Source organism: Petromyzon marinus, chromosome 21, assembly GCF_048934315.1.
Source record: "Petromyzon marinus isolate PM22_M1 ecotype Great Lakes invasive population chromosome 21, UKy_Petmar_22M1.pri1.0, whole genome shotgun sequence".
NCBI lineage: Eukaryota > Metazoa > Chordata > Hyperoartia > Petromyzontiformes > Petromyzontidae > Petromyzon > Petromyzon marinus.
In genome coordinates this window covers 10,311,585-10,323,746 of record NC_133687.1, presented here as the reverse complement: position 1 = coordinate 10,323,746, position 12,162 = coordinate 10,311,585, and the positions used below count along the sequence as shown (strand labels likewise).

Below are 12,162 nucleotides of genomic sequence, written 5' to 3'. Positions count from 1 at the left end.
CCCCTTCTGGATCTCACCAGAAGGATCTCGACCCGCATCACGTGTCCCTCAAGCTGTGCCGGTCACGTGCCCTCTTGGGGTCACCCAGACTGTCACATCCGAATCATGCCGTCATCCGAATCATGCCCTCTAGGGGTCCGCCTCCATGGCATACAAACCCTGGTGCCAGAGAGAGACTCAAGACGCACAGCAGCACTCTTGTGACAGTGCCTGGCGCTAACACCATAGTGACAACCTTTACGTCACTACACTTGGTCAAACAATTTACAAGAGTACAAGTAGATGATGACACTAATTATACAAAACACATCAACAAATCAGTGCGTCAAAGATGAGAATCAGCGGCATGCTGGATGACCGGTGGCGCCTATGCCGCACGTTGCAAGAGGTTCGCACCTTGAGATGCACGGCCTCCATGGTTAATATCCTGCAGACCATCGGATGGATGGTTGGATTACAAAACTCAAGCTATGGTTATATTATTTCGACGGTTCCCTTTTCAGAAGCTGACGAAAAGAATAACAATTGGAGGCTGCCGAAAATGAGTCGGACTAAGTTAGCAGACAGCACATATTTTAAATTAGTAGCGACAAAAACCCAGGTGTGTTCTATGGATTATGTCATCACTCCCGCTCCACCAGATAATCAGCTGCAAAAGGGGATTATGGCGCCAATTTTCATGGAAGCTACTTCTGCTCCGGCAACTACTTCTGCTCTGGCAGAAGTAGCTGCCCTTAGGCACAAAGAGTGAAACGCCGCATCCCCAACTCTTGAATCGGCCCGTGTCAAACTCCCATGACCGCTCTCTCTCCCTGCCACTTGCACTACCCTGGCGTGCTCTCCCCCACTTAGTCTCACTCCTGTTTCCACTCATGGCACACTCTGACCCTGCTCTTCCTACTCCGTGGCCAGGTCGCTTCTGAAAAATAGCTAATAGCTCACTGGACTTTGCCTGGTGAAAAAAAATATAGTTTACTTTAACAGTTTGACATCCTTGTCAACCTTTAACATTTCCGTTGTTATGCTTAACATCACCATCCTTACCCTGGTCCTTATGCTCACCATTCGTTTCCGATACCTGCTCAATCCCCTACCCACGCTCTCGTTGCATGACATCCATCACTCCCAGTCTAAGGTTATTATACACACAAAGATAAGGAGAAACAGGCACAAAGATAGGGAGACAGAGAGCCAAAAAAATAGCATTTTTAATTTGTCGGTTTGGGCAGGACACGTTGTTAGTCACAGACACCTACATTATATTTAGGTGAGACTCGAGTGGAGATACTCGTGTACTGTAACACCTAGAACTTTGTGTTTATCTGTCTGTCTGTCTCTGTATGTCCATCTCCTTTGCTCACACAGTGACTGAGATATTTGCTTCAAGCACCACATGATTGCACTCACGTGTATGGATTGACTGCACAAAGACACGGAGGCAGAGAGACAAAAAAATAGCATTTTTAATTTATTCCAAACAGACATGAAGCCCAACTTCAGCAGCAGCAGCAGTAGCAGCAGCCCCGGCCACTTCTTTATGACCCTTGAGCTACACCCATTTCAAACCTTTTAAAACAGTCTGCCTCAGCAGCAGACCACACTTTCCCACCTGATGATGGACGCTTGTGTTGCGCCTGAAACGTCGTGATTTATTTTACTTTATACCAAGAGTATGATTGACTACTTTTTTCGATGACAATGAAATGAATAAAATAGTTTATTTTCAATCCTATGTTAAATAAAAATGGCCATTTAAAAAAAAAAATATCACGTACATTTGTAATGCAGAGGTCACTGTGTTGAATTCTAGCGAGTACAGGTTCTAAATGACTCCCTTAAACAAATAACACATCTGAAAGCTTGTGACGTCACAGGCACGTTTCGAAACCACGTGTCAAAACAGGAAATCTCTAACCCCGGGTCATGGCCGGAAATGATGACGTCACTACACAGGGCTCTCTAAGCACGTGATCACACTCGGACTTTGGCGACACCAGCGGCAAGATGCTCCTGCTACTGCTGCTGCTGATGTTGGGCTCCGTGTCTGTTGGGAACGTCTTCCCCCTCTTCACGGGCAAAGAGGGAGGCGACGTGGACTACCCCATACCAATGCCACCATGCCAGAAACCCGACATGGTCGCAATGTCATGGACTCTGGCATTGCTTGCGAGTGCCTTCATATTGATGGCGATTACAATCATAGGCGTCATGTCGTGTCGCCGTCAGTGTGTCGGTGAGTAGCAACATTCTCGGTGTGTGCGTTTTTATGAGTCTGTGGATGTCTATATGAGTCTCTGGGTCTCCATGTGAGTCTGAGGGTCTCTGTGTGGGTGAATATGTGGATCTCTGTGTCTATGGATCTCCGCGTGTGAGTGAGTATTTTGGTCTCTGTTTCAGTCTACTGGTGAGTATATGGGTCATTGTTGTGAGTACATTGTTAGTTGTATGCATGAGTCTATTGGATTCTCTGTGAGTCTGTGGATATCTCAGTGTGAAATAGTCTACGGGTCTCTGTGAGTCTACGGGTCTTTATGTGTGTGGATGTATATCTGCGCGTGATTTTTTAAAATATTTTTAGTCACGTTTCTGACTTTTATTTTAAAATAATCTATTATGATTCCAGCACAAAAAGTGAGCACAGCTGAAAAGACAATTCCAATTCTAGATTTGAAGCTTTCGTGACTGCAAGGATTCATACTCTTTTTTCGGCAAAGTCACATATGTAGTGTTGTAAGGACCAGCAGACTTCTTATGGAGGCACACTCTGTTTATTGTATGATTTCCTTATACAATGCTTAACACACCCAGAGGGATATTCGGTCCCCTCACCCGATACCCTAGGGAGGTACAGCCTCCAGACTTGGCGGGACTCACACGTCTACCGCTATCCTCCTTGATACCTAAGGAGGTACAACCTCCGGACTTGGCGGGACTCACACGTCTACCGCTATCCTAGTCCTCCGGCTAGGACCTAGGGGAGGCTATCTGACCCACCGCTGGCCCGGTGGGTCCTGACCACTGGGTATGCCGAGCCTTAGCCCTTAGAAGGGCTGAAAGGCTGGTCCAGGGTCCTAGCTAGGCTTCAGCCCAGTCTTCTGTCTTCGTGCAGGGAGAGAACTCCCCGAGGTCCGTTGGGTCACCCGTCTTATACCCCTTCGTGGCCAGGCAGAACCAATCACACATTCCCACGTGGAACTGTCTGATTGGTCCGCCCCAAACCCTGGCCACGATCCGTTTCACCTCGACTGACCCCAACCGTTGTACCCAGGGGTAATGCTGCACTGCCCTGGTAGCAACGCAGGTTACGCAACAGCGCGTAGTTAACACCTCTACATCACCCCCTCCTTCGGAAGCTCCAGCCGTCCCGGCTGCAACAATGGGAACTCCGAAATTACCAACGGTAGAAGAATTGTGAGTGTGCCTCACGAACAACAAGAACAATTAAACCCCTATAAATACCCCCCTTAACAACATAACGTATGTACAAGGCACTAGACATGCCAAAAAAAACATTATAACAACCGGCGAGATTTCGCGCGCGTGCGTTTCGCGGGACCATCGTAGGGGATGGCAGGCTTTGTTGGCGGCACAAGGGAAGGAGGAGGATGAGCCAGAGCATCCGGTGGGCCTTTAGGCATCTCCACGGGGACACCTGCTGCTCCACGGTCCACTGAGGCCGAACGTGGCCTGCATGGAGCCGTCACTCCCGCGTCATCTGCAGGAGGAATGACACGCCTGCGCTGTGGGTTAGGCACCAACGGGGCAACATCCGGCTCGTCGGACGCGTCGCACACTCGGCCCCCATGTCGTGTGTGTTGTGGAGGGACGCGTGGCGTGACGAAGGGTTTTAACCGAGAGGGGTGAACGCACCAGCGACGCCGTCCCCAGCTAATTTTAACACATTGGGGACGCAGGACTTCCACTACCTCAACCGGGCCTCGCCATGGTCTGAGGAGTTTGGCCGACGTGGACACCGGCACCTGCGGGCAGTGGAGCCATGCCCTGTCTCCCGGTGCCCACCGATGCGTGTACGACCGAGGGTCCCGCAGTCGCAAATTCGCCCGTTGGCGGGAAGCCGAATTTTCAATGGCGGCCTCCCGTGCCTCGGCCAACTTACGGAGGTTGAATCGCAAGTGGTCAACGAGCTTTGACTTTTGCGGTGGCTGTTCGATTTCCAGCCGAACGTCGGCGGGAGGAAAGGCATCCCTGCCGTACATTAGAAAGAACGGGGAAAATCCCGTCGCCGCGTGAGGTGCCATACGGTATGCGGTGAGGACCCCCGGAACCTGCAAGTCCCAATCGAGGTGGGATTCATCGACCTGATGGCATAACATAGCGGTGAGAGTTCTATGAAGGCGCTCCACCATGCCGTCGGTCTGGGGATGGTAGGGCGAAGTGCGCACTTTCTTAGTGCCCAACAGGCGGCACACATCAGTCAGCAAGGCTCCCGAAAAATTTCTTCCCTGATCGGTCAGCAACCGTTCTGGTGCGCCCTTGTCCAGGACGTAGCCTTGAACAAAGGCGTCCACAACGGCCGCCGCCGACTGGTTGGGGAGGGCCCAGGCCATAGGCCACCGTGTAAAATACTCTACCCCAACCAGAAGGTACTTATTACCCCGTGGCGTAGTAGGAAAAGGGCCCAAAATATCGAGAGCCACCAACTCATTTATACGAGAGACCGAAATGGGTTGCAGGGGCGGGCATGCCGGTTTAGCCGGTGGTTTACGTTGCGCACAATGGGTGCATCCCAGCAAAATGTCAGTGACGTCGCGCAGCATGCCCGGCCAGAAAAATTGCAACCGCAACAACCCAATGGTCTTATGAACACCCAGGTGCAATAAACGCTCATGCGCCGCCCATACGGCCTTGCATCGCAAGGCGGATGGCACGACGATTTTATGTTGACACGAGTCAGCATCCCAATGCATCAACAAGCCGCGCTTCATGACAAATGAATTAAATTTGCCCTGTCTTGGAACCGCATTATTCGCGTGGCGACGCAACCTCAATAATGACATGTCCTCGCCCTGGTGCCGACCCCATTCGGCCAAAGTTAGCCCCAGCAAATCGTCACTGGCCATTGGATCTGCATGATCCAACATCGGCGCTGAGGCGGCGGGAAGTGCGGCTGACACCGTTGTGAGAGGCGCGACCTGCGCAGGCAGTGGTGGCTTACAACGGCCCGAGCCCAAAAAACACGCACATTTTTGAGCCGGCGGAAGGCGAGACAACGCATCGGCATTCGTGTGTTGTGCACCCCTACGGTAAGTGACATTGAAATCGTAGTCCTGAAGGACTTCGAGCCACCGAGAAAGCTGCCCGGACGGTTGGTCAACCCGCAGAGCGTACTGTAAAGCCGAATGATCAGATCGCACGGTAAAATGCTGACCATACAGGTACGGCCTGTATTGCTGAATAAAAAAAACAATGGCCAGCAGCTCACGTCTGGTCACACAGTATCTTTGTTCAGCAAGAGACAAGACTCTGCTACCATAGGCAACAACCCTTTCAATGCCATCAACTTTTTGTGACAGAACACCCCCAATCCCCGTATTGCTAGCGTCGGTGTCCAACACGAATGGCACGGAAAAATCGGGGTACGCAAGGGACGGTGCCGTCACGAGCGCGTTCCGCAAGGAGTCGAACGCAGCCTGTTCTGCGTCCCCCCAATGAAACGCCACCCCTTTTGACGTAAGGGCGTGGAGCGGCTTGGCAATCGTCGCGAAGCCAGCAACAAACCGGCGGTAGTACGACGCAAAACCAATAAAACTACGAACATCGCCCGCAGATGTAGGGGTCGGCCAATGTTGAACACATTTGGTTTTTTCAGGGTCGGTAGAAATGCCCGAGCGGCTAACTATGTGGCCCAGATAGCGCACAGACTCACGCAGAAGGTGACACTTCTGCGGCTTGAATTTCAAGTTAGCGGCCCGCATTTTCAAGAAGACAGCACGCAACCGTTCGATGTGTTCGCCGAACGTGCGGCTAAAGACGATGACGTCGTCAAGATAAATGAGACATGAGTCCCACTGGAGCCCAGCGAGGACCAGCTCCATGAGCCTCTGGAACGTCGCTGGGGCCGAGTGGAGACCCATGGGCAATCTATTAAACTCGAAAAGGCCCTGTGGTGTCCGAAAAGCAGTCTTAGGTTTTGACGATTCGTCGAGGGGGAGTTGCCAAAACCCCGACAGAAGGTCCAAGGTGGAGAAATAGTGCGCCCCTGCCAGGGCATCCAATGACTCGTCCATACGAGGGAGAGGGTAGGCGTCCGCTACCGAGATTTTATTTAGGCGCCGAAAATCAACGCAAAAACGGAGACTGCCATCGTGCTTTTTGACCAGCACTATTGGAGCACCCCAGGGACTAGTGGAGGGAGAAATTATATCGGCCTTCAGCATGTCATCCACAGCCGATTTAACATGCTGTTTCTCCGCCGGGCTAAGCCGAAACGGGTTTTGTCGAATCGGGGCAGCGTCACCAGTATCAATGTGGTGACGCAGCAGCTTGGTGCAGCCAATATCAAATTTAGATTTACTAAAGACATCGGAAAATTCTCGCAGAAGAGCGCGCAATTTAATTCGCTGCGAATGAGACAGATCACCCGTGTCTGTGCAGAGCGCGTCCAACCATCTCTCATCCGATTCGGAAGGAGGTGGGACCTGCGGCGTGTCACGCACGTGTCCCGCGACTCCGGTCCCCAACGGCACCGGGGTCGCGTGAGCGAGCACAGTTCCTTGCGGAATGACGGTTGTGGACAATCCGACATTCAAAACCTGCAAGAACGGCTCCCTGTCGGCTGCTACGAGGGTCTGTGCAGCCACCAAATCTAACCCCTTAGCAGCTGCGTTTGAAGGCCCCAGCAAAATGCCATGTGCCGAGGCCTCCGGGGCTAGCGGTTTTTTAAGTTGCAAGGGCACGAGCATTTGTGTCCCTGGCGGAATGCGGACTGTGCTCGCAACAAACGCCTGCACCGAGGCACTAGCCATGCGCGGATGTGAGGGTGTGGGAAAGAACGCCATCCGTCGACCCGACGGGAGTTCGATGCAGCCTTGATCTACAAGGATCTTAATAGGCATTTTCGCGAGAAAATCAGTGCCTAACAAACACGGCACGGCGAGGGAAGAAGAGACCAAAATAGGCCCTGCCAATTTAATGTCTCCAATCGAAATTTGCGCCCGAATTTGCCCAATAATGCCAAGTGAACTGCCATTAGCGGCGAAACACGGGATAGAAACCCGTTCCAAGGGGCGGCATCGTACGGGCAGTATATTGTAAATCAGATCCGAAATGATCGTAGCCGACGCACCAGTATCGACCAACACACGAAATTCCACACCCTCGATTGATCCGACAACCACGGATGAACCTGCCGTCGCCGCGACTACCCTATGGGCCAACTCAGACCACTGCCCAGGTCCGAGTGGCCGCGAACAAACGCCAGAATACCCCCCATCACACGCCGAATCGCGAGCCCTTCTTATGGTGCGCTGCAGTGTGTATGGTGTGAATGAGGGCCGAGCGTGAGAGGCGTCGCGACTTGCCTGGTTTTGCCACGATGCCGTGGACGTCCTGTAGTCCTGGCCCCGGGATGCGGAGGGGCGTCGTCGAGGCGCACGGCAGTCAGAGGAGATGTGGCCTCGTCGGCCACAGTTGAAGCACGTCACGTCGCCGCGTGGAGCAGGCCGTCCCCACTGCTGGTCGTTGCGGCGACCAGCGTGGTCGGACGATCGCCGGCCCGTTGACCTGGTCGCCATGAAGGCCCGGTCGGGGGAGAACTCGGCATCCCTGCTGGAAGGCTCCGACGTCGAAGCCGAGGCGGCGATGGTCGAATCCGTGTGGAGCAGCAGATGTGCGTGGATGCACCGAGCGGCTCGTAGCGAGCACATACTGTCGTCGTCCACCGCTTGGATGACGATGCGCAGCTCGCGCGCCAGCTCCAGCATCTTCTGGAGAACGATGGCATCGATGGCCTCGTCGTCCATGCGAGGGTAACCCGCTCTTGCCATCGCCAGTAGAGCGGTCCGGAATGCCAACGGAGACTCTTTAGGGCGGCGTCGCCTGTCGTAAAATCGGCTGCGGACGTCGGATGGAGGCCCGTACACGTCGGACATCCGTCGGAGGGCCGATTGAAGAGTCGCCCTTTGTTGCCTGGGGATGGTGAGGAGTGAGGCGAGAGCGTCGTCATCCAAAGTGGCCGGTAGTGCTCGGAGCGCCTGTGCGTCCGACCAGCCCACCATCTCTTTGTGGCTCAGGAAGCGACGCTGGAATGCTGCCCAGTCGCCCCCTTCAGATGTGAATTCTCGGAAGATGGGCAGGCGTTGTTGGAGGGCGGACGTCGTCTCCCCCTCAGCTTGTACCGTCTCGAGCCGGAGATCGGCGATTTCCCGGCCGATAGAGTCTACTGTACCGTGTCGGTACAGTGATGACGCGGCGTCCGCTGAGAAAGTTGAATTCGCAGCGTCGCGTGCTGATGACGTTGCGGGTTGTGATGGGCCCCCCGCGTTCCCAGGATGCCCCTGGCTTCCGCTTCCGGCGGAATCACGTGGTTCCCCGGCGGGAAAATCAAAATGTCTGCCCTGGCCGATGGCGGGAACGTCTGCCGGCGGTTGACTCGGCCTGCCCGCAACCTCCAAGTTGATCTCTTCGAGAATGGAGGCCGCGGCGTGTAGGAGTTGAGCGAGACGGCCGTGTGCTGCCCTGAGTTCGTCCCCCATGGCAGGGGGAGCAACCGGCTGCTCAACCGGTGGCTGGGCGGCCGTCAACGCGGCAGCGTTTTCAGCGGAGCAGCCGGTGCATGCAGGTGAGACAGCATTATCTTCGTTCTGGCTCCGCGCGTGGGCTGAACTTCTGGTTTCCATTTCCAACCACTTCTGACTCCAGTTGTAGTGTTGTAAGGACCAGCAGACTTCTTATGGAGGCACACTCTGTTTATTGTATTATTTCCTTATACAATGCTTAACACATCCAGAGGGATATTCGGTCCCCTCACCCGATACCCTAGGGAGGTACAGCCTCCAGACTTGGCGGGACTCACACGTCTACCGCTATCCTCCTTGATACCTAAGGAGGTACAACCTCCGGACTTGGCGGGACTCACACGTCTACCGCTATCCTAGTCCTCCGGCTAGGACCTAGGGGAGGCTATCTGACCCACCGCTGGCCCGGTGGGTCCTGACCACTGGGTATGCCGAGCCTTAGCCCTTAGAAGGGCTGAAAGGCTGGTCCAGGGTCCTAGCTAGGCTTCAGCCCAGTCTTCTGTCTTCGTGCAGGGAGAGAACTCCCCGAGGTCCGTTGGGTCACCCGTCTTATACCCCTTCGTGGCCAGGCAGAACCAATCACACATTCCCACGTGGAACTGTCTGATTGGTTCGCCCCAAACCCTGGCCACGATCCGTTTCACCTCGACTGACCCCAACCGTTGTACCCAGGGGTAATGCTGCACTGCCCTGGTGGCAACGCAGGTTACGCAACAGCGCGTAGTTAACACCTCTACACATAGGTAAAAAATCAATAAAATAAAATAAATGAAAAACTAAATTAAATCACGACGTTTCGAAGGCAACACAAGCTTCCATATTCAGGTGGAAACCGTCACAGTAAAATATCTGTATCAAGTGAAGAGAGCTCTAAGATACCCGAGATTATATACAGGTTAAGGGCGGGGGGGGGGAGCCAAGAAGGGCCGTGGGGGTGGCTAAGTTAAGCCACCTTTTGTTATTCTGCAGGGGGTTGGGGGGACGGAGAGATGGCCGTGTGCAGGTTGAAGAGTATTACATACATGAACAAGAGGCAGGAGGCAGTATTTAAGCTGAAAAACCGGTTGCCTTGCAGTATACTGCTGTAAACTATATGGCTGCTAAAGTTTAACTTAGGTTTAACTTGGTTAAAAAAGGGGGGGCTAATCAAGTTAGGAATAGAAACCAACTGGAAGAAATGGAAATGGATGTACTTTACAGTAAAAAATCAAGAGACCAAAAAAAATCAACATCGATTGAGGCTCATTGTTGATCTAGAATATAGAGAGACAAGGAGATGTGCCAAATACAACCACAAGTGAAGTAAGAAGTACATTGTGCAGAAAGTATATTTCTTGTGCCTGTCCCTTTCCTAATTGTTATTTTTTTTTTATCCTTGTCTATTGTCAGATATGTCAACGTGCAAACAAAACTACGAGCTGCTGAGTCAGGCGAATGAGGCGCAGGAAGAGCGAGTTGCGATGATGTTTCAGAAGAACAAGATGCTTCGCGAGCAGATGGAGGCGGCACTTCGGGAGATGGAGGCGTTGCGTCGGGAGAATATTCTGCAACAGCGAGCGATCGAGTATCACGAGACGCTGCGTCAAGAAAGCCAGACGCTGCACGAGGAGAACGTGACGCTGTATCAGGAGATCGTGGCGCTGTTTCAGCAGAAGGAGATGCTCCACCAGGAGATGGAGATGCTGAGTCTTGCCGCCACCACAGCCGATGCTGCCACGGCCAACACTGCCGACGTGACCATGGCCGCCACTGCTATGGCTGCCATCATCACGGCCGCCACCGCTGCCACCATGGCTGCCACCTCCACGAGCACCCTCACTAGCGGCATCCCCACTACCAAAGCCAAGACATCTAAATTTAGATGGCTCAGACAATTCTTCCTGTAAACTTTTCAATTTGGGCAGTTTAAAGATCGCTTTAGCTTCAAGTTTGCCCCAATTAAAAAGTAACGAAAAGAATACGCGAATACGATCCCTCGTATTGCCTTGAACAGACTGTTGGACAAGTGCTATTAGCAAGAACCAATGAAGGCCAGCATCGACACAAGAAGCGGTTGTTGAACAATGCCACGCCTGAAGATCTTCATCGTCCCAGTGCTGAAGTTTATACACCACATCAAGAACTATTTTTTAGGCTAAAATAAAAAAAAAATTCCCAACTGTTATTGATCATAAGTTAGAATTGAACTCCGGTCGACGGGTTCTTAACACTGAGCTAACTACAGTGCCACCGCTCTTGACACAAAGGAAGATAAAGACCAACCCCCCCGTATAGCCTTAATAGACTGTAGAGGAAAGTGCTGTTAGCAAGCACCTATGAGTGTATGTCTCTTGACACAGACATACACTCACACACATGTTATGAATGAACACGCATTTTGAAAGTCAATTTGTTCGTACCTCGGAACTGAATATTACATTTTATGCACTTTACATACTGGACATAGAAATTGTTACCGCAAAAAAACTTAAGCATTGTTAAACTCATAAATAAGAAGTCATATTGTACATTTGCACGTATAACTATTGTAAATGCTGTACAGTATATAAGTTGTACAATAAAGTAACTTGAAAAGACAAACATCTGTTTCATTTTCACTTTGAGTGCTGATGCTGACTTGCTTGTCGGAAGGGGCATACTACGTCCTCACAAATTCACACACACACGGGAGCACGAGTACACACACACATTCACGCACGCACTTTCACACACACACACTCACTTCCATCGGGAAGCTGGGACTCATTATATCTCGAGGAGGATCGCTCTGCCAAACAAAGGAGTTCCGCTGTTCAATTCGCGAGTAGGTGCGAACGTTCGCAAGTCGGATGGTTAATAAAAAGAAAATGGCGGTTCGATCGTAAGGGTGGATGTTCGTCAGTCACGTGTTCGTAAGTCGGTGACTGTGTGGTGCCATGACCGTGGAGCAACTCCGCAAGCACCACGATTATCCACTACCCCCCACCCTGAGCACACACACACGCAGCACTTGCACCCATGTAGTGTCCTGGCGGGGGATTGCCTGGCTCATCAGGTTGTAATCCGAAGGGCCCCTAGGGGGAAAGTCCCACGGTTTCCCAGTGCCAGGAGATTGGCTGACCCTCGCAGGACAGGTTACATAGCGATGCCCCTAAAATTGGTTTAAAATTATATGTGCGCAGAAAGAAAAGGTTCCCTAGGCAAACCGCAATGAGCTACTCACAACATTGGGGGGAGGACGGAGGGCGGAATATTAGGCAAGAAAAGAGCAAGCGTCCTTCCAGACGATGGACAGCGAAGGACAATGGGTGGCCGGCGACCGCCGCTGCGGACGAGGATTAGGCCACGGTAGAGATGGTCTAGAGGGACGACGGCACAGGTAAGCGCACGATTGGCTGCGTGGTACGACATCACCCTGGGCCTTTGA

General features: G+C 52.4%; 1 protein-coding gene across 1 annotated transcript; it reads left to right on the top strand.

The window, feature by feature from the left end:
- Nucleotides 1–2,004: 2,004 nt before the first annotated feature.
- LOC116944637 (uncharacterized) lies at nucleotides 2,005–11,534 on the top strand. The gene is made up of 2 exons (XM_032958376.2): nucleotides 2,005–2,233; nucleotides 10,146–11,534. Exons 1-2 carry the CDS (start codon nucleotides 2,005–2,007, stop codon nucleotides 10,640–10,642), a joined length of 726 nt encoding a protein of 241 aa, XP_032814267.2. The 3' UTR covers nucleotides 10,643–11,534.
- Nucleotides 11,535–12,162: the final 628 nt, after the last annotated feature.

What these genes read in the sequence shown, in the direction of transcription:
- LOC116944637 (XM_032958376.2), top strand. Translation starts at nt 2,005, where the DNA reads ATGCTCCTGCTACTGCTGCTGCTGATGTTGGGCTCCGTGTCTGTTGGG. An exon ending in GTGTCGCCGTCAGTGTGTCG is followed by an intron (nt 2,234 to 10,145) that starts GTGAGTAGCAAC and finishes GTCTATTGTCAG; the next exon opens with ATATGTCAACGTGCAAACAA.